The 22469-nt window shown below is 32.7% G+C and overlaps 4 protein-coding genes and 1 long non-coding RNA gene across 23 annotated transcripts in view; 2 read left to right on the top strand and 3 right to left on the bottom strand.

Annotated features, from left to right (window-relative positions):
- The window catches only part of Klp10a (kinesin-like protein 10A), a 32342-nt gene extending 27406 nt beyond the window's left edge, over window positions 1–4936 (top strand). For 2 of the 9 annotated variants that reach the window (XM_083092043.1, XM_083092046.1), the window contains one exon: window positions 3610–4936. In XM_083092043.1, the coding sequence (XP_082948169.1) occupies window positions 3610–3767 (158 nt within the window). In that variant the 3' untranslated portion in view covers window positions 3768–4936. Of the gene's footprint in view, window positions 1–41; window positions 1214–1950; window positions 2044–3609 lie in introns of those variants that run through there. The other 7 variants (XM_083092040.1, XM_083092039.1, XM_083092042.1 and 4 more) reach the window with 6 other exon arrangements.
- Mad (mothers against decapentaplegic homolog 1) lies at window positions 3746–14438 on the bottom strand. 8 transcript variants are annotated; one of them, XM_083092057.1, is made up of 4 exons: window positions 13464–14218; window positions 12901–13090; window positions 11303–12639; window positions 3746–11216 (listed from the first exon to the last, which is right to left on the bottom strand). In XM_083092057.1, the coding sequence occupies exons 3-4, from the start codon at window positions 12550–12552 to the stop codon at window positions 11057–11059; spliced, it is 1410 nt and encodes a 469-aa protein (XP_082948183.1). In that variant the 5' UTR covers window positions 12553–12639; window positions 12901–13090; window positions 13464–14218; the 3' UTR covers window positions 3746–11056. The 8 variants fall into 8 exon arrangements, with proteins under 8 accessions (XP_082948183.1, XP_082948186.1, XP_082948187.1 ...); XM_083092060.1 differs by having other exon boundaries at window positions 13658–14218; XM_083092061.1 differs by having other exon boundaries at window positions 13745–14218.
- Window positions 14439–14651: 213 nt separating this feature from the next.
- On the bottom strand, window positions 14652–17300 carry Fic (FIC domain protein adenylyltransferase). The gene is made up of 4 exons (XM_083092053.1): window positions 16973–17300; window positions 16155–16827; window positions 15843–16049; window positions 14652–15763 (listed from the first exon to the last, which is right to left on the bottom strand). Exons 1-4 carry the CDS (start codon window positions 17178–17180, stop codon window positions 15403–15405), a joined length of 1449 nt encoding a protein of 482 aa, XP_082948179.1. The 5' UTR covers window positions 17181–17300; the 3' UTR covers window positions 14652–15402.
- A 100-nt stretch (window positions 17301–17400) lies between these two features.
- The window catches only part of LOC145967297 (uncharacterized), a 130657-nt gene continuing 125588 nt past the window's right edge, over window positions 17401–22469 (top strand). Inside the window, exons 1-3 of the long non-coding RNA XR_014437332.1 lie at window positions 17401–17643; window positions 17720–17816; window positions 21197–21349. This is a non-coding gene — a long non-coding RNA (uncharacterized LOC145967297). The remainder of the gene's footprint in view (window positions 17644–17719; window positions 17817–21196; window positions 21350–22469) is intronic.
- Window positions 18160–22469, bottom strand: part of LOC145967294 (MAP/microtubule affinity-regulating kinase 3-like) — a 206120-nt gene continuing 201810 nt past the window's right edge. For 3 of the 4 annotated variants that reach the window (XM_083092049.1, XM_083092051.1, XM_083092052.1), the window contains 9 exons: window positions 21912–21973; window positions 21195–21324; window positions 20675–20981; window positions 20136–20239; window positions 19928–20038; window positions 19157–19346; window positions 18938–19050; window positions 18672–18849; window positions 18160–18501 (listed from right to left, as the gene is read on the bottom strand). In XM_083092049.1, coding sequence (XP_082948175.1) covers window positions 18424–18501; window positions 18672–18849; window positions 18938–19050; window positions 19157–19346; window positions 19928–20038; window positions 20136–20239; window positions 20675–20981; window positions 21195–21324; window positions 21912–21973 — 1273 coding nt within the window. In that variant the 3' untranslated portion in view covers window positions 18160–18423. The remainder of the gene's footprint in view (window positions 18502–18671; window positions 18850–18937; window positions 19051–19156; window positions 19347–19927; window positions 20039–20135; window positions 20240–20674; window positions 20982–21194; window positions 21325–21911; window positions 21974–22469) is intronic. The other variant, XM_083092050.1, reaches the window with a different exon arrangement.

The raw sequence follows: 22469 nt of genomic DNA, 5'->3' as shown, positions 1-22469 counted from the left end.
TTGTACTTGCCGGTATCATAGAGCATCGCATTTTATGACAGATTCGCGCAGTAAGACTAAGGCAAATTCGGCCGTCACGTTAAACCGCCATCGGGGAGGCAGCAGTTCAATAAACACGATAACGAATAACGATGACACGGACAACTTATCGAACATTGACGCGCAGACAATTATAAATGCAGTGAGAGATATTCAGAGAGCGCAGAATCCTTTGAAGTCTCCCTGGCAGGATGAGATGGATTTGAGTTCAAACAAGGACTTGAATGTTCTTCGCACGCCTGACAAACCTATTATGACGAAGAAAAGCGTGACGACCGGTCGAATTGCTAGAAAAAATTCAATCAATAAAAACCTAATGGAGCGTTCATTTCAAAGATCTAATCAAGGTCAACGGATTAAATATTCCACTGGTGGTAAAATTCAGAAGTATCACTGGTCCGGTACATTCCGTAGCAAAAGAAATCTGTTTTCTAATGATAGATATCGTGACACACTTTATTCGCCTCGAGATAATGAACCGAATAAATTGGACAATCAGCTGACGAATTATAATTATTACAACGAAGATTTTGAGAAACAGAAACTCACGAGCAAGAAAGATATTTTCTACCCAAATTCCAAATTCGATTCGAGAATTAATGGCGATTCATGGGGAGATGAATGGCTCGACGACAGTATCGATTATCAACCTACGGAATATTGCAATAAATCTATAGAGTTTGATCGTTTTAATGATTCTGATATTGAGCAGAATAATGGCGCGTCGCCGATATCATTTTCTGACATTAATATAAATTTAAGACGAATGACGGATGTAGATAATAAAAATAAGAAAATGTATAATATTCATTTACAAACGAACGATTCACGTACAAACGAACGAGACATTTCATATTCTCAATTTGCTTATAATAATAGTAATATTAATAAAGAAGAATGCAGCAATCCTTGCAAGGAGTTGATTGATTCTTCGATAAATATCGAATTCAAAATCAGAAAAATGGATAATGATACCAAGAAGAAATCTGCTATTCGATGTTGTTATGAAGTGTGGTATTTTCTAGTGTCTTTTTTGAAAAATGCCATTTTATTTTTATTGCTTCCAGTGGCATACATTATCTTTTTCATTTATATACAAAAGAAAGAAGAGACAGAAAAAAAAACAGTAACATATAATTAACATTACATAAAACAGTTATATGAATCATCTCTAAATTTGAATGCGGGTTTAATGTAATGATTCTAATCTTGTGTTATTATTATTATTATTATTATTATTATTATTATTTTATTATTATTATTATTATTATTATAGTAATGATTTTAATTTTGTGTTATTATTATTATTATTATATTATAATTTATATTTTATATGATAAGATAGACCGATATATATTAAAAATTAGATTTTATGTCTTCCTTTTATAAATGTATTATTAGTGTGAAAAATTTGTGCCTAAAAAACTTGCTATTATATATAATTTTAATTCCAACGAAAAGACATTCCTTTAAGTTTGATATTCCTTGTGTTATTTGAGCTTTAACTGTATGCACGTTTGAAGTGTTTTGAATATTAATTCTGTGTGATTATTAAATATATTTTGATTTTGCAATCGCACTTTTTCTGCAAAAGTATAGCTTTTATCATGTATTATTTTTATTTTAAAGCAAAATTTTAAATAAATAATCGCGCGCGCTATACAATACATAATGTTATTTACATAAATGTATCGTAGGTATTTTTAACTACGTCATACCATTTTATCGATATTATTATATAAGAGAAAGGCGACTGACCACATATACATAATTCCAATTACATTTATAATTATAGCATAGCAAATAAAATTTTCTTTGTTGTTCCTCTGTACACTTATTACATATTTTAAAAATCACGTTGCATTGTATATCTATAAGAGAAATTTGATGTAATACTAGAAAACCTTGCAGATTTGAGGCGGAAAAGAACAAAGTTTGAGTCACCCTACCTGAGGAGTTTCTCGTTGCGTAGACGTCTTATAGAGAGAAAACTATTTTCCGACGGTACGATAAATTCGATTAACAATTCTATAAAATAGTTTCGAAAAAGCAGCTTATTGCACCATACATATATATACTAATGATACGCATCACATTATTTTCTCATCGATATCACATGCATATTTCAATCAAATATATACATATCCCAAAAATAATATTTTTTAACTATTTTTGATATTTGAAATTTTATAGATGTAAATGATTGATTTTGCTAATGTAACGTCAGAAAAAAGATTTTCTTCTCATCTACTTTAAAAGTTTCCATTTCTATCGAGTTATATTATTATGAGATTTGATAAAGTATCAAAATCGTTCAATTATTAAGAGAATTGAATTATTTGATTTTTTTAACTGTATCTATTGTTATAGACACAGTTTTTAAAATAGTGTTTAATTGTATGGAGCTAATCCTTCTGGTTCAAATCTCGTACAAATATATTAATATAAATTATATCATATAAATATAAAGAAACAAAAAATAATATTTCCGTAATAATATTTTATAATATGGATATTTTCCTTAGAATACATGAACACAAAACCATATCCTGGGAGGGTAAACTCAAAATTTTTCTTTTCTTTTATTCCTGTTACATATTGTTGTATAATATTTGATTAAATATTATATTGTTAAAAGAGAAACACATTATATTAAAAATGATTAAATATTTATATTAAATAATTCTGTACATATGTAATATAAAATATTATATCTTCGAAAGCGTGAACACGTATGTATGCAAATTCCTCGTTAATAAATGTTATTTTTGTGGATTTGATGGCTCGCGAGCTAATGATAGTGTCACGTTAAATAGTTACATGTAACCATGTTGAGGACGCTATAAAAGAGTTACTCTAAATAAATCTTGCTTATGTTCAGCTTAAGCTTCAATTTTTGTGTAATAGTTATATTTAATTATACTTGTGTGTGTCTATACATGTATAAATAATGCTCATAACTGAATTCAAGCTTTTAAGATTGATTCATAAGCAATTAAAAAATAAGACATTAATATAAGTGTATTCCACACGAAACATTCCATTTAATTTACATAGCTATGCTTTAACAAAAAAATAGTGGCTTTTATAACTTGAGAGTGCGGTTAAAATAATTTAGATTTAAGTTGCTTTAGGTACAATATCATATTTTAAATTACTAACGATTATCATTTAATTAATATTATTCCCCTAATTTTAATGTAATTCCCCTATTTTTATGAGTTTTATTATCATGTATAAAATGTTTGTTTTCACTGAGATTTTCAAGATATATTAACTAAAATATTATATATAATTAAAAAACTGACACTTTACATTTTCGATTAAACAAAACTAAAATGATGGTGAAATTTGATGTGATAAACTACATGTTAATTAACTACGTTTTATGAAGTTACTGTAAAGTTAAATACAATATTAAAATAAAGCAGGGAGAATAGCTCTCCGTCCTTCGTATTTGTAATACACATCATCTCTATGTATCTCCGATATAAATCTTAATTATGCTAAGCCGATGTGTCTAATCATGCTGTTGGGTGCTCTGACGGGTGTGCGTGTTATCTGTTGCAGCATATGTCCAAAAATGGGAGCAGTTGCTAATACAGCAACGTGACATCCTCAATGCCGCGCTCGATCAAGTCAGCCAATTTCGCGGGCAGCTCTTACAGGAGGAACAAATCAGTCAGAAGATGACCCGAACGCGCAACGTTTCAACGCGGTACAATTAAGAATGATATTTTAACGATTGCGAAACGAAAAAAGACACAAAAAGTAATTATTTCTCTCTCTCTCATCGATGAGAAAAGCCCGCTTCTTATGTGTGTATTGATCTTTATAATTACAAGCGCGCGAAAAGCAAGTATACATGACACTAGTGCGACACATGAACGCAAAATGTAATAAAACTCCGTCTTGCCTTCGAAATTGCTACGAAAGGTATGTTGATGAGAAAGCAAGGAGCTCGACTCGTATAAAACTCACCCTAGCGATCCTGTATTATATAACGATTCTTCTCGAATGATTCTTTGAGCGAAACGACAGAATCCTACAAAGAGGATATATAAATAAAGAAATAAAATTGAAGTATGCATAGTAAAATAATAAAAATAATTCTTTAAGAATTCGCAAAAAAAGAAATCAAATTTTTGTTTTTACGTATTGGATTTGTTCGTCGCGTCTCTGCGAGAATTCACGGAGAATTTTTAGTCGGGATTTTTTTGTTTCTTTTAGTTTGAGAACGTAGAAAAATTTTGAGTGATCGCGTGGAATCGTTCGTAAAGATACCCTAAATATATACAATTTTTTTATTTAGCTTAGTAAACAAAGTTTTACCAGTATGTAATTACATGTTTCTAAAACGAATTCTTACGCGTTTTACACATTTTTGGGCCGCACTAAGATTACCGTAGAAATTTTAAGCCGTCGATACGTACTCGTGTACACAATTCGTCCGTTTTCGAAATGCAAAGTACCATCGCGAATAATAATGCGTCAACTATGAAATCAGATCAATACACAGTTTTAGATTCAGAATGCTAGGTGTATTATTACGAGGGACCTAGTATAATATCGGACGAGCAGGAAAAGCCTTAGTATGCTGAGGAGGAATGAAAAAATATATATATATATCATAGTGATACTTTGTACACTTATCCACATACGCATATACACACATACATACACGGGCGTAGTTATCGACGACATTCGTAAACCAAATAACGACTGATTTCGAAAAAGATGTAACTCTTAGCTCATAAGAAATTGCACAGCGCGGCGCTCATCCAAATTCGGATTTAAGTTTTTTAGTATTAATATCGTCGACGGCACATTAAACGGTCCTCTTTTTTTTCTTACGTTATTAAAAGTATGAGATTAAAATCTTCATTTGATTTGTCAACGCATACTCTTGTTTTTTTCCTCACTCTATTAAATCACACATGATTCTAACATGCGTGTGTAAGCTTTACTACGAGTGCGTCTAATCGAATATCATTAATTTTTATCACGCTTTATTGAGATAAAGTTGATAAATTTCATATTCTATTGATATATCGCTTTCTTTTAACAGAAATTGCTTCATAAGATATAAAGTTATAAATTTTTGTCGCTCTCTGCTATCTCGTTTTCTGATTTTTACATTCTCTCAAATTCATCACAATTAATGGTGGTACAATATAATAATATTATATTTCAAATGAAATTATATATAAAGATTGAAATTGATTATATAAAGGTTAAAAATATAGTTTTTTACATATATTACATGTATAAATCAAGCTAGTATTCACAAAATAAGTTTCAGCATCTATGAAGAAAGAAAATAAATTTTAAAAATATTTTATTAATGATTTTCGGTGTGTGTTTATAATTCAATGTACATATTTAACATACCACTAATTGAATTAAGGTTCAATGGCTAGTGTAATTGCAAATTGGTAAAGATATTGTATCACCAAGATAATTGTAAAAAAATATGCTTGCTGCAGTCACATTAGACAATAGAAAATTAAAAAAAATAATATATTGCACATCATAATTACTTCTCTCTTGAAAATTTCATTTTAAGTGTCCATTTTCCTATGTATACGTAAAATTCTCATGCGACAGAACGATCATGTGTACGCCCAATTTTGTAAACGTAGGTATAGAATTATTCTGATCATAATTGGGAAAATGTTACTCGAGATCTCTATCGAAGCTTATAGATGAATAAAATAACAATAACACGGAGATAGGAGTAACAGAGTATTCCTGTGTTGATAAGAAGATACGATTTATATATAAAAATAAAATATAGCGCGGAGAGTAATATAAAAAATTGTTTGAAATTATTGTTAAATTAACGAGATAGTTATATTTTCCACCGACGGCATTTTTTTCTAATCTTTATTGATAGTATTATGTAATCTGAAGCTGTGACTCTCTCCGTATTAATATCATGCTTTATTGATTGAAAAATTTCATATTTTTTCTTACGTATCCGATACTACGCTTCTCAATGATTGTTAAATATATCGTCTTAATAAACCTTAAACAATCGATGCAGTTCACGACTGCTGTAACTCAGGCATATATCAGTAGTTCCATATATATAAATTTTGTTAGCTTTTTTCATGAAAAAAATCGCGTTTTATCATCTCGTGCGAGCGCGCGCGTGCAAAAACAAATAATATTTTTTAACATAAGAATAGTGATAGAGAGACGAAGCTTAATATATCTAAAAGATGTTAATATACTTCTTATTTTTTTATAATCTAATAATTTATGCGGGAGACGAGTAAATCAAACATGACACGTATCCCTACACTGTCTTTCCTCCGCCTTTCCATTGTATGTCGTACTTAATCGATTTCCAAACTATTCTAATTCGATGTGCACAGAAAGATTTTGGATACGTATGAGAGATTTCACGTTGTTGCTTTATGAATGAAATAAATCAAATTAAAAAATGGATATTATAATACGCTACGCTCCTCATCCTGATCAGCGTACTCCAATAAAATTGAAAAAAGAATAGTACACGCGAGTAGAGAAATTAATTTTATATGATTGTTTATATAGAGAATTGTGTTATTGTGTAAGTATATTTTCTGATTTTTAAACAATCTCTTTCCGTTTGTAATATTTAATTTTTCCATTTACATCGTTATAGGTAATTAAAATTTTAGATTTAATTTTTTTCAATAAGATTTTATCGTCACATTATTTCAATGATGTGATGCCTCATCGACGAAGGGATCCAGGATGGAGAACGGATCGTCAAATGTGTAATTATGAAACAAATACAATCATGATATTTAATCGCACATAGACATACACAGGTAGGCATTTTATTTCGTACTTGATAGAGCTGCACAAGACAATAATTACCAGAAATGCATGTATAGGTGAAGGCGTGTAAACGAGACCGACGAGTAACTTTATATATCGAACGGTATATATATATATAATACATACAGCTGATCACGAAGAATTTATCCTAAAATGTTGTCTGACACATCTCATGGGCACATTTTCAGCCAAACATTAAAAATCTCGTTTAGCAATAATGATGACCTCTCAAGCAATGATGACGAATATCTTCTAGTACACGAAATGCTCGATGTGATTAATGCTGGAACGTGTACACATTCGACAGTTCAATATTTTCTTTGCTCAAGGAGCAGACTATATATGTGTAATCTGGGCTAATCATTTACATTAGTTTGTCGAATTCCTATAACATATTACATTCAACATAAATATTTTTTTCTATCATTTCACTCTATATTATGTATATACGATTAAAAAATACCGTGCTCTGAACATAAAATGTCTTTTTTTACGACGAAGAAAAGAATGCTAAAAAACGAAATAAAATATATTACATGCTGTATTTGGCAGCTAATGTGCATTAACTGTATAGTCTTGCGATAACTATGAAACAAACTCATTCTCTCGCAGAGGAAATGATCTGTACAGATAGAGGAAGCTCGTGTGTCTACGTCGTCGCTGATAGTTATGTGAGCACGATATAGCCACATGAGCATACCGAGAAATCGGGGGAAAAAATCCGCATTTATCTTCTCTAACGGTATATAACATGGAATGAATTCTCTCTCTCTCTTTGAAAACGTATTTTCATTACACATAACTAATGATACATATATATGTACATATCCAGATAGCCAATTGTCTATGAGGTTGCTGTCATATTGCCAACAATTGTATTATTGTTGGCAACGTGACAGCAATATGATTAATCAATATGATTAATCACGCTTGATTACCTGAATACATGCATATACATGTATGTATATATAGTTGCTGACGTGTTGGAATATCGCGAGCCCGTTTTCAAATCGCTCCTTTGCATTTCTATCGCTCATCTATTTATTCTTCACGGCCTTTACATTAATAGACTTTTCTATAAAACGAACCGAAGAGCTTCTATGTCAGAAGTGATGAACGAATTTCTAAAGTATTCTGTGACATGAAAATGGTTTACAATACACAACTGTTAATAGATTAATCAAAAAATATATATTCGTTACATTAATTATCAGGTGTAATATAAATGCATTCATGTTTAAAATGACAAGTAGCATTGAGTGTTAATTTATTTGGTTGCAATATCTATTGCAAAAGTGTTCGATTCTTTTCGTACTTTAATGTTTCCAAGGCACGGAATTTTTAAAGCAATCTTCAATTTTTTTTGGAAAATTTGAATCGCATAAATATATCGAGTGCAATCACTAGGCAAATAAAACCGATATCAGGCAACTACATTTGATACTAACGTGTAAATATTATATGCTATAATGTGACGCTACAGTGCAAATATACAGAATTATACATTTATTTTACAAGAATGGACATAGTCGAGGGCATTTTTTATACAATTTTTTTCTTTTCGAATGAGAAAATGGTTTGTGCATTTTCGGATACAACACACGCATTCCAGGTCTCTTGCTATTTCACAATACATATTTCCAAAATTGCATACGTATCATATTTTACACAACTACATAATATAAAAGGCATCCAAGGCACAAACTTGGGCGACACGCAAAAAAAAATACAGTGTTCTATCAATTTTTGAAAGCGTTAAGTTTGAAATCGAATTTTCGCAGACTTTGAAGAAATTATATTTCCTTTCGAAGATTAGGATTGGAAAGATTCAAGCGAGGTTGCTTTGTAAACGGGCTTTGCGATTTCAGTTAGCAAGAAAACGAAGACTGGTGAGAGATACAAGCTGTAAATCTAATGTTGCATGTGAGAAACTATTTACATGTCTTACAATAATGCACATCATGCTCACTTCAAACTTATGATGGAGCTCAATGTGCTCGTAAAAGATCTCATAACTCCATTCTAATCAGTTAGCCATTCGATTTCGTTTATGCAAATTATGATGCAGCATTGTCGCTATAAGAGATCTCTAATTCGTTTGTATATATCGATGAGAATTTCAGACATATTGGATCATGTTCTGCAGGAAGTAATTAAATCGGAAATAAATTCACAACGGTTTTTTTTTGCATATATATGGTATCTTTCTTTTCTACACTTATTTCATCTTCTGATACAGGATATCTATTTCCTGATCAATTTCTTCGTGCAAAAGTCGATCCAATTAATTATCGTTATATCAAACAATAAATTGCCACAGTTAGAACGCGCTGAAAATGTATTTTACATTTTATCTCTTTTTTTTCTATAATCGTTGATTATTGTCTCCATCGCTTGTACAATTGTACCATATTATGCAATACGGAATAAAGCAGCATTTCGTTGACATTAATGTTTGTACCAAACAGTAGTTCTATTCAACTTGAAATTTAATCTTTCCTCATCACACGCACGTCACACATATTTAACATAATGCAATTGTAAGTTACAACATTTTGTCATACTTTCCTTATCACTTAATCATTAATCAGGCAAATATCTTATTTCTTAGTACTTCCTTTTGTTTATCACGGAATTGTAATTAGGCAAGTATTTTTATTCTCTCTCGTACTTTCTTTTGTTCATCACCGAATTGTAAATTTGCCAAATCGAATAGCAAAGAATCACAGCTAGGCACATATCGGCAAACAAGTGACAGCAAACGGCAGTGAAAAAAGGTAGTATTGTCTATATAGGCACTGTTAATATCTGACGGCTAACATATTCAAAGGCATCGATGTATTTTCGAAATACTTGATTTGCGATTACTTTGGGAACGTGATTAGAAAGAATTGTATTTCTTTGACAAAATATCACAGTGCATAAATTATAAATGTATTATGCGAATATATACCGTTCTTTTTGGCACCTTTTGCAGCATATAAAAGTAACAAACAAAGTAATATCAAGAGCAACTCCAATTTTTGTAAAAATAACTTCTCATCCAGCAATGTATAAACTTACTAACAGATGACTTCTTCATTAAACATACACTTGTACACACATATACAAGTATATACGATTCTCCCATATAGAATTTGTACAGCACATAAAATTTCATATATTTATGACACATAAAACTTACCTAAATGTGTAATGTGTTTTTAGAAATTGTAATATATGGAAAGCGTTGAATCATATGGTACATGATGCGATAATCGAGAAGAGTACAATGCAATGTAATCTATACAGAGATGGAGCAAGGCCATGAATCATAAATCTCTTTCTACAAATTAATGTATTCGACGTTTCAATATATCATTGGACGCAGTTAACTTCCAACAGTCAACGTGAGATCAACGTCCAACGTCTTACATTGAAATACAGATCGCATTGTGTTTCAATAAAAGACTGCTATATCATCAATCGTTTTAGCGAAAAATTTGAATAGATCTACTTAGAGATGTAAAAATATTTTTAAAACACACACATAACAGATATAATCATTACTATTGATCGACAGAGAATATCTTTTTTCGTTCCCTTTCCATAATTCGGAGAATTTATTTTCTTTGTTAAGCAGCTGTAATCTCATGTTATATGTATATCTTTTATCATCACAATAAATTTTAAAATCGCCTAGAAAAAGATTTGTGGCATAACACTTGACAAATACCTTCACACACACAATAAGTCTCCATATAAAATAAAGTATTACGACTGATGAATAGATTTGAAAAATATTTCTTTTTTTACACATATATATCATTATACTTCTATAATTCTTTTCCTATATAACAGCCAAAGAGTTTTATAGCATCTAAATGTATACATTACGCGATCACGATAGCTTCCAGAGATCACTGTTAAATATTCTTATTTTTTTATGTAACATTTCTCGTAATTATTTATATTTCTTTCAAACATATTTTTATTTCAGCATCGTCTCTTATTTTTAAAAGTTTAATATTAGTATAACATAAAGTAACTTACAGCTGTAATTGTTGTCAAACATGTCTCTGTGCATGGTCTTCACAATTCTCACAATTATGGCAATTATGGTCAATAGCCTTAAACTCTTAAAAGTGCATCGAGACTAATGTCCTTTTCTTATAATGAACATTTTGTTGTAGGATGTGTATATTATTTATGACACTGAACTTATGGCGTTATGGGGCGGACCCATCTGTGTTAACACTTTATCCAACCATTGCAAAGGTCCATGTAAATGTGCTTCGATCCAGCAAGGAGTTGATGTAACATCTTGTCTATGATATTCAGCACCCCATCCTTTTACAAATGACATTCTGTGAATAAAAAAAGTTTTTATTTACCATACAGTTATATATATTATTATTATTAATTATCTCTGCATTAAATTATAATGAATTACCTAATTGTACACATCTTTGTTAACTCATAGACAGCTTCAAAACCATGATTTACACTTTGCGACAAAAGCTGAGCGAATTCCTGATTGTTGAATATCTTCAACGAACATCCTGGTGGAATTTTACAAACTGTGCTAGGATGAAATCCATGATGGTGATTACAGTTTCTAGATTGTACAAATATTGCCGAATCAGACAGACATTCGGCATAAACTTCACCGCCAACATAGTACAAATGCACTCCTTTGCCTATGTGTCGCCTTGTATTTTCTATTGTGGAATTTCGATTTACATTGGATAGTTGTCCAAGACAAAAGCGATCAGAGTTATTGCTCGGATTTGTAAAGCCGTCAATAACTACTGAGTGCGTTTGACAATGAAACACCTCGCCCACTCGACAATTTAACTCATAGTATGCGATCGAAGCCCAGTAGGGTGGTTCTTGATAACACACAGGTGTAGCTGATTCGATGGGTGCGCTCGTATCCATTGGAACCGAATCTGACGACGAGGTTTGTCCGGTCTGCGAGCCATCTTCTGGCGGAGAATATGCTGGCGGTGGCGTCTCTGGTAATCCATTAGTACCGTACGGACTCTGAGGATTCGGCAAAGTTGCGCTCCCTGGGCTTGGCACAGAACCGACAGAGGACATGGGCGACGTCGGATTGACACCACCTGTAGAGCTAGCGTTGAAGCCGCTGGATGAGTAGGACACATTGTGCGGCATGCTTGGATCGGCCAATTGTTGAAAAGGCAACAAAGAATGACCAGGAGCATACTCTGAGTGTCTAGGAACCAATACCGGCGGCAGCACTGGGCTCTCCACTCTTTTATAGTGATAGGGATTAATACAAACTTCCTTCTGCTTGGCAGAGAATGGATATTGACATAGTTCCAATGGTTTTAGTTCATGATGCGATTGGAGATCCGGCCATCGCCAGACTCTGCAATATATCACATGTGGCAAGCCTTTGCGATGGGAAACTTGTAGTCTACCATCTAAGCTTCGAGGAATCGTTACGCATTTGCTTGGTGTGCCAGGACAGCTCAATGCTCGCTCCAATTCTTCGATTGCTCCTTTACGCTTCTTCAATTTTTTCACCAATGAGTCGACCGCTTTTTCCGCCCATTTCTCTTCTTCGTCTCCTTGTTTCCATCCAAGCAATTTTTTCACAGCGGGACTGGTGAACGAGAACAAACTATTCAACGAAGACATAGGTCCAGAACTTGAAGTTCCTTCTTCATCATCCATATTCGAAAGGTAATGAATTAATTAAAAGTGATATCTATGCATATTTTTGTCCACATCTATAAGAAATAAATCTTCTTTGTCAGCAATCTGGAATCATACAAATGTTCCAATTTCTTAGTAAAACAGAAAAAAAATGAAAGAATTTTTTTCTACTTTGTAAAATCATTCTCTCTCGTATAAATACTTATTGCAGCTATTAATTCTTAAATATTAAATATTTTCTTCTTTTATATAATCATATACTTGAAATTCTAACAAAATTTACTTTTCAAAATGGTTGGAACATTAGATTTGGGGCAAAAAATGTCCTTATTCTACTCGTATTTTACTTTAATTACTTTTAATTACATTTTCTTAATTTTTCACCAAGTTGAAATTTCAGGAAACAAAAAGTTTTTCTCTATTGTATACAGCAACAATACGCGACAAAGCGCGAATTCGAGCGCATCGTCTGCCGCCAATCCGGATTTTTGTCATGCTATTTTTACAAGAATATGTGATATTTTGGCATGTCTCCTCCCACTGCTACGTCAATTCACTAACAAAGAGAACAAAATCCCATAAATATTGGAAACTTTTTTTTTAAACGGAGACACACATACACGCATATGGCGAGATTTTAAATGGAAAATTCGCTCGCGCGCGTGCAATATTTAAAGATTACACGAATCAATTATATCGCAAATATAATATAACCAAATCCACGACGATAAAACATTGTAAATTTAAATATACGAAAAGTACATCTTATTCATCGGCTTTAAGAAGCCACGAAGAAGCAGTCATACTATTTTCAAACATTTCATACTTTATTATATTTATTCACCAACACCACTCGTTAAGCGACTCGTTTCTCCGTAAATATTCGAGGTAAGGTAAATGAAATAAATCTTCAACGCAAACATACATACACGCGTATACACGCGCACGGACAAGGTATTTCACCGAGTGTAACATCGTGCGTGAGGTTAATTACGTTACGGGGCGAGCACTCTCGTCGAAGAAATCGCCGAGCGGCAGGCTACCGCGGTAAAAAACTGACGCACCGGAAGCGCGCGCACACGCACGCACACAGACACGGACACACGCACACACGTACACATACTTGCACCAGAGATTACGCTCTGCCTCTCCGCGAATCGGTACGCTACGCGAAAGTACCGCGCTCTCGTTCGGATATTCCTTCACTTACGCGCTGCTCCTCGGCAACTCGGCATTGTTTTTACCACCGTCTCCCACTCCGGCCACGCTCTATCGTCCTCGACGCCACGCTCTCGCCATTACGATCTTTCGCCCAGCGCAAAAAGCGCCCGTGGGGTTATCGATTGCGCGCTTCGACTGCTGGGCGGCGCGGGGTGCTCGATGGCGATTCCGCGAAGAGCGACGACGCGATTATTATCTGAGGCCGCGAATCAATCTCTCGATTGAGCGATCCCTCGTGTCTCTCGAACGTCCCGCTGTCATCTCTTGCGCTCGAGCGACGAGATTGACCGACAACGTAAAGGGACGGGAAGACGCGAGCGGGTATTATCGTCTCCGTACACTTGGTTAACGTCCCGTCTCGCTTCCGCAAATGCGCGATCGACTCGTCGGTTACGCGAACGTTGGTACTCGGGTAAACATCCTCTCCGCGCGACGACACTACGGCGAGTGTTTACTTGGCGGATTGCGTCGAGCGATGCCGTTTATAACGGATTTTCAGCGACGCGAGGGTGACGTTTTATTCGCCGAGGCGGCCGGACGTGCCGATTGGTTAGCGAATAGAGGATTTCTAGGATTTCCATGGTTTCTTACAATGTCAGCCAATTGGTATGTCGGACGAGCTTGTCATGCGACAAATTTAATAGCGCCTTGGGTCACTAGGAGTCCCCAGAAATGCTGCCTTTCGGTTGCCATGTCCACCTGTGTCCACCGATGTTTGCTCCAATTGGAATAAAATCGCATTTGATAATACGAGGGATTTGAAGAGTGTAAGGATGAATGTTACATCTATCCTTTTGATTTTAGAAAGGAGCTTTTTTGCTTTTATCAGTTTGAAAAGTCAAGGATCGATTGTGACAAAAAATGATCGATGTAGATTTCTAAGTCAAAGTTAAAACTACTGTAAATAAATTTAATAAATACAAATGTAAATCTTTCTTTACTAATATAATGGTATAGTATCTTTTGAACATTCTTTTGCGACATTTTATGAACCTTTCACTGGTTTTTCTAAGAATAATATATATGAAAGTTATAATATAATTTGGATTATATATAATTACACAAATTAATCTTATTAATTTTATAATTTAAAGAAATATGCTTTGTATTATTGCATAATTAATGCGCAGCAAATTTATTTTTGTTTTAAATCGATGTTATATGATTAATATACACAATTATATAATTTATATATTCTATTACATTATATATATATACATTTCAAATATATCATAAATTAATTTATATATATACATTTCAAATATATCATAAATTAATTTATATTTTGTACAACACAATGGAAGATTCATATTTACATGGATATGCAATAAAATAAATTGGCAGCTTTTAAATAGCACAACCGCACACGCACAAACACACACACACACACGCACATACATACATTTATTTTCATAAATAATTACAGATTAATAAGGGCGATATGCTTTAGCTCTGTAATCTTGTTTGTGAATGGATTTGATTCTAACAATTATTCCATATCTTGATCTTCATGTAAATTGTTCGATCTTTGAATTATTCGAGTTTAAAAATTAAATTATTAATAAATAATGATATAGGTACAAATCACATTTTAACGTTCTTTGGTCTCAAAAATATTTCAAATTTTGACTTAATATATTTTAGTTCTTAATCATTTTCCAATATTTCATTGCTCTCAGCATCTAAAATAAATGTATTATGTCTTTTCGTAAATAGAGTCTCTTGGCTCAGAGCAGGAACTTGTTGAGAATATGTGGTAGTTGCCCATAAGAACAAATCCAATGTCTGCTCTGTACATTCTGCTATAAATCTTATAAATGGTCTCACATCTCCAGTATTTGCTAATTGCAAATTTTCATAATATTTATGACGATATTGTTTATGAATGATTACAGGCGGATATCCAGCTTGCATAAGAATCATGTTCATGAGCAACCGAGACGTTCTACCATTTCCGTCAGCAAACGGATGTATATGTACCAATTTATAGTGTGCGAGAGCCGCATATCTATGAAACAAATTTTCCACATTAAAACTCTGAACAAAATCTTAGATAAAAATAAATGTAAAATGAAAGATTTGCTTACCTTACTGGATGCATTCTGATGGCTTGTTCACTATTTAACCATAATGCAAACTCCTGCATTAAATAATGTATATCATCTGGACCTGGAGGTATATGGCCACCAACATACACTTGAGTCCTTCGAAATTCACCACCTTCGACAGGATCTACATGCCCTAGTACACGCCTATGTATCTCTAATATATCTTTTATAGAAATGGACCCTACCCTGAAACATTTACATATAATAAATATTAGAACATTTACATATGATAAATATTAGAATAGAAACAAGAAGACTTTAGATTTTTTCATAAAATTATTAGAAACTTACCTATTGACCAAGGTCGCATTGATATATTTCATGGCAGCATCTAATCCAAGAATTTCATTATGTTCATCGATACTCTTTCCATTGACTGCAATGCGTGTCTCGACTATAGCTCTTGTCTGTTCCAGATTCATAGTGTTTCCTTCAATTCCAACTGTATGATAAATATGCTGAAAGTAAGCCTCCTTCTTAGCACGTATTAATGCGACATTGTTATCGGGTATCATTGATAGTGCATTCCTCTTGTCGTCAATACGTCTAAGCGTCATTCTGTCGAGTTCCTCGACTACACGAGCTGTCCTTTGACTGTTCATCAAAGCACCTTCATGATTTGGTTTGTAAGTCAAAGCACGTACATAAAATTCATTAGCTTTAATTATATTGTTCTGAGTATGCTCTAAAAACTCTCCATAATGATTCAAAATATCTGGATGACAAGGCGCTAGTGCCACAGCATGTTGAAACAATTTTATAGCTTTATTTTTCTTTCCAGATAATTTCATCTCCAATGCTAAATGCAAAGATGTCAGGGCCTCTGTTGTCAACGCCGCAATGTTCTGAACTTGCACTTTATCGAGTTCAGTGTTACCCAATGCGGAGGTAAGTTTGCTGTCATCGTAGACATTTAAAATATTTTCTGAGGGAAGCGGTATAAACACATGACGGAATTCATCCTCTGAAAAACAGAATCGAAACCAACTATCAACTCTCATATTCTTATTACAAAAAATATAAGTATTGTAAATATCGCAATAAATTTTTATCTCACACGTGGCAGACGTGATTATAAAAGTAGATACGTTTATCAATCTTGTGCTCACCGTCGTGACCGATGGATAAGTTGCGTAGATATTGTGTCAATAATGCGGCGATGACAGCCACCGCGACTCCAGAAATAAAGACAAAGGTGACGACGAGACGGTTCGGTGGCATACCGCCCGTGGCATCCCTGCGTTTAGCGTTCACGTTAGCGGCTTTTGCATAGTGTACACATATGCACTGGTACAAGTACGTAAGTGCCGGTAACATCTTTCCTCGCGGCGATTCTCAACAAGTTTATATCTAATAACGAACCGTGACATGCTTGACGATCGTCTTGATCAAGTGACGCAACGCGTTGCACTCATATCTCTCAACGAGCAACAACTCGAATGTATCCATGTGGTGTATCCTGATTGGTCGACAATATCGCCGTTTGAATCGCGCGCGCTCGATTCGTTCCTTCGTTCCGTCCTTCCGCTATTCCATCAGTCCTCTTCCGTATTTTTGCCTCCTCGCGTCTCTTCGCGTCTCCCCCGGATATTGTAATGTTGTAACAACTTTTGACGCTTCGATATACAAAGTATTTCCTAAGTGACGTTTAAAATTCCAGCAGGTAATTCCTTGGACGACTTTAGAAAAGAAGTTTCAGAACATGAGAACAAGTTTGGAAATACTTTCCTGCAAAGTTATATGTACAACATATATGCAACTCATAAGCGACAAGTTCATGGTAAACACTTTGCAAATAATATTTAATGGTTATCTTTTCATTTTTCTACGAATACGATTGATTAATTTTATTTCAGTTATTCTGACAGTTGTTCTTCCTCCCCTCCTGCTATTCCAGTTTGAAAATCAGTTTGGTTTTTGATCGCGCCTGTTCAACGTCTTTCTTCAAAATATGTAAGTATACACTTGCTGAGTCCAAAATACATGAAGGTCCATATTCTGAATCCTCTTTTATCGATAAAAGTGCCTCTAAAAGTGGCTTATAGCCAATCAGAAGGTTTATAAGCCACTTTTAGAGGCACTTTTATCGATAAAAGAGGATTCAGAATATCGACCTAATTGTACGACTGTATAATCTAACGCACTGAAATTTGTATTCGTTTTCTTACAATTCGAACGTAAAGCGACGAATGAGTGTTGAAATGTTTTCGATTAAAATCGCAATTTATATTGATTATTACATAAATATTATATTAGTCACATATTGTGAGTACATTTGAAATTTTATATGCACCAATGTTATTTATTGGGGTTTATTAGTTGTACGTACAGATTATTCTATTTGTTATAAACGAGAAATGAGACATGAAAAATAACTTTTTAAATTTGCTCTGATTTGAAATAATCGAGGTTTTTTAAGTAGTAAGAGTCATCCGAATGATTTAATGAAATTAATCTTCAGTTTCAAAATAGACGGTGTATATTTATACAATAATAATATTCGTTAAGAGAAAATAAAAACGTCGTTATTATATCTTCTCAAAAATATATCAAAAATATTTCACACATTCTTTCTTGTTCTCGCACTTACAGTTCGATATCGCCATGGTGGAGTTAGTATTTTTTTATGAAAGCTCTCCTGAAAAATATTGCATAAATTAAAAACTGAATATTGATCGAGCTAGATATACAATTGCTTCATCTCAGTGTTATTTTTCTAATAAAAATGTAATAGTTATAGAGAAAATTTTATATATTTTCAATCTTTATTTTTTATATATTTCTTTGTTGAAAAATGTAAATTATTACTTTGTTTCGCGAAGTAGGCATACTTTCGCTGCTAACACGCGAAAAAGTTTGCAAGATCGAAGGACTAGGTGTTATTTCATAATTTACTTTATAATTTCTAGAGAAATCTTCGTTCTTCCCCATCCTCTTGGGATTGATATAGGACATAGAATTTTTCGATTTTTGATATGTTTCGTTTCTATTTATAATCGATATAACAATTAATTGTCCCTGTTAATTGCACAATTACATAATAATAATGCTTTTAGCTTTCATTCATGAAATACCTATATAATCGTCGATCTGAAATTCTATCATCTTGACTTTTTGGAATTTGCGGTGTATGATATTGCTGGGATAATAAGGATGAATTTGTGGTAGATGTCTTGTGATGAATTCTCTAAAGAAACAAAAAATTAACAATTATCTAAGTGACATACTACATGCTTATTGTGAACGTAATAATTAGAATAAGAAGGATAAGGTAAAGGGAAGTCGAATTTTACGGAATTTCTCCGTTCCTCGAAAGAGCGATTTCCATTTCCGGAGCGGCACCGCCAGTTCCATGTCGTGGAACCGTGTAATGAGGATTGTTTGACCGACCGTTCTTGCACCTGGTCGCGTTGCATAACAATTATGCGATCAGCATTGTCAGAATTTTTGAATGTGCCGTTTCGATAATTGTCCTTTGCCGTTCTATGTAGTGAAAAAATATCTGGATAATTACGTATAATTATTCTATTGTAATATTTCTGGGGATAATTATATTACTTATATATAATTATCAACTGAGATAAAATATCAGTTTATATTTCATTTAAATATACCGTATAGTTAGCAATAATATATTATTTTTAATATACGAGAACAATTATTTCTTTATAAGAGAAATTTGTACTGAAAATAATATTTCTTTTTGTAGAAGGAATTGTTTTACAAGGTTCTTTTGTAGAAGGAATTGTTTTTACATTTTACAAGCAATGTATGTAGGAGATATCTCAATTTTTTTATTATTTTAAACGTTACACTACTATAACGAAATAAATATTATTATGAAATAATAAATAAACCTATTCATGTTATAAAAAATTCATAAATAAATAATAAAAAATTCATAAATAAATCATAGATAAATACTTGATTTTTATTTTTATTTTATTTTTATTTAAAAAAAATACTCTGCTTATATTATTATGAAATATTTTTTAAAGCATATATTTTTCAAGGATTTAAATTTGAAAAATTTATTTTAATTATGCTTTATACAATTATATCACCTGATAGTCATGGTCGGCGATGATACATTTTCAATTCGACATATGGAATTTCGAAGAAGTTGTGGTGTTAACTGGTAAGCAGAAGTGGTTATTTGGTGCAATTTGTGCGCTCTATTAAGATTAAAAGATATACGTCAGGATATAAATAATTATATATAACAGTACTTTATTATAAAATAAACTTCACTTCGTTTGATATTCCTCTTACTTGATATTATATATGCCCCCGATTTCCCCATATTTTCGTCTTATTAATTCAGCCTCGACTGCAGTCACGTTTATTCGCACTGCAGTCGCAATCTCGTTTACTATCTACAATAATCAGCAATCATCTTGCATAAGTATTTCGTATAGCGTCACTAATTGGTGCATATTTTAAGGTCGATCAAAAAAAAATGCAAAGTACGCGGTGATAAGATGGAAAATTCAGTGCATAATATTGCTATAATAGTACACAAGGAAGGCATTTAATAAAGAAATAAGGTACATAGACTTGTTAAAATCTAAAAATGTGCCGTATTATGGGTAATAGAAGTATTTTAAGAAAATTGGATTAAAAGACCTAGAAGTATGCGATTTAAAAAAAACATAAAATATTATAATATGTGGAAGAAAATATAATTATAATAATAGATATTAAAAATAAAATTGTATTTATAGAGAAATAATATGACACATCTTTTATATACATGTCTTCTTCAAATTTTTTCCACAATTATTGTTTATGGAGCATCCTGTATATATTACCGCGAGATGATCGGAAACGCTCAAGTCGTCTTCAAAATAAAGATTGCTCTTCGGTGACGCGAGGATCCACGGATGATCAAGGATCTCTCGAATGGTGATTCTTTCGCGAGCTGATGGAACGAGCAAGCGGTTTATCAAGTTCCTGCACTCGATCGATGTTTGACACATGGCTTTTTCTTGAATTGACGTCAAGCCCCTGTTGATCTGGATCATCAGTCTCCGTCGACGCTCCTCCGACGATGTCCATTCGTCGCGGGGACACAAAAACGGAAGTCGACCAATTGTCATTCCGTATAAAACGACTCCTCTGTTTATCATATTGTTACATAATATTTAAATATTGAGATACAATTTAGTGTACTGTATAGTTGAAATACAAAATGGTCCAAGCGTATTTTTTAATGTGAATTACACGTGTGACATTTTTATGAATTGTTTAAAGAAAAATATCTTTAAAAAACTTTTAAAAATAAGACTTATGAATATTTATATCTCGCATATACAATATATTTATATTTACAGGCTCCATAAATCTACTTCCGGTCCATATCGTTTACCCACGACAAAGAGTTCGGGAGCAGCATACTCCGGGGAGCCGCAATGTGTTCTTAGAGGATCATTGCTGGCATAAATATTGCTGAGACCGAAATCTAAGATTGCAGAAGACATCGATCGGTGAGTGCTTTTTACGAAAAATATTTTATAATCTTCAATTACTATATAAAAATTAGATTGCGAAACTATTATATTATATATCAAGCCAAATATCAAGCCAATAGAAATCACGGTAATATACAATAAATAGGTAGTAATAAATTGAAAAGTAAAACGCGCTATTATTCCTTCTATATAAGTAGAAAAGAAACATCTACAAAATTACAAAGCATTTCGCATTCTATTCGATTCTTTTGTAAAATATCTGCGTAGGGATCTGATTCGCCATAGCAGTCAAAGATCATTAAAAATAACGGGCATCATGTTTCAGCATAATTATATAAATTATAGCCAATTTTATCGCAAGTGCAATTTTTTATGCGAATTTTTGCCGAGCACAAGCAGATCTGATTTCACGCTCGAAAATCAAGGGTCACGCGAGCGGAAACATTATAGTCGCGATTTTCGCGGTACACGTTAATCTATGCGGTTCGATCGATGATTGCTACAATACTGCGATATATAACGTTAGTCCCGCGTGATACATCGATGTACAGATATACAACATACGGCTTGCTCTCACCTATTATCTTGATATGTTCTTTGCGTTCGTCCTGCAACACGATGTTCTCCATTTTAAGATCTCTGCAATAGAATTACAAAAAAAGTCTTTCGATAGGTTACAGAAATTGAAAAAAATTAATTAATATTTCTTATAAAAATAAAATATTATCAAGTGACTTTATACAAAATAATATTTATGGTTGATAGCGACAATTTATTTTTTAATTTTAGTGATAAATACCTTAATGAAGATGATATTGATAATTTCTTAAAAAAAGTTTTCATGAGAGCTTATTTTTTATTATAACTTTTTAAAACTCAATATTTTAAATATTTCGATGGCTAATTTTAATTCAAATCTTCGAATAATTCATTTTGATTGGAATAAAGTTTCGCTTTTTATTTATATTTTATTAACTTATACGATACTTTAAAAAAGTAGAATTTAATTTGGTTAAAGAAGATATCAACTGATATTAAGTTTGACTGTTTTGGGACATTTGGAATTTTTTCTCACGATAATATCACGTTTTCTAGGATTACAATTTTTTTTTAAATCTAACATACCTCCAATAAG

Source organism: Camponotus vicinus, unplaced genomic scaffold (genome assembly GCF_025532165.1).
Source record: "Camponotus vicinus isolate PSW18456_S1 unplaced genomic scaffold, iyCamVici1.0 SCAF_2, whole genome shotgun sequence".
Taxonomy (NCBI): domain Eukaryota; kingdom Metazoa; phylum Arthropoda; class Insecta; order Hymenoptera; family Formicidae; genus Camponotus; species Camponotus vicinus.
This window is presented reverse-complemented; position numbering and strand designations above follow the sequence as displayed.

Excerpts from the sequence above, each read along its gene's own strand:
- Mad (XM_083092062.1), bottom strand. The coding sequence starts at position 12,552 with ATGGATGATGAAGAAGGAACTTCAAGTTCTGGACCTATGTCTTCGTTG. Across the intron at positions 11,217-11,302 it reads ACAAAGATGTGTACAATTAG|AATGTCATTTGTAAAAGGAT; the intron begins GTAATTCATTAT and ends TTTTATTCACAG.
- Fic (XM_083092053.1), bottom strand. The coding sequence starts at position 17,180 with ATGTTACCGGCACTTACGTACTTGTACCAGTGCATATGTGTACACTAT. Across the intron at positions 16,828-16,972 it reads CTTATCCATCGGTCACGACG|AGGATGAATTCCGTCATGTG; the intron begins GTGAGCACAAGA and ends TCTGTTTTTCAG. Across the intron at positions 15,764-15,842 it reads ATCAGAATGCATCCAGTAAG|ATATGCGGCTCTCGCACACT; the intron begins GTAAGCAAATCT and ends TTTGTTTCATAG.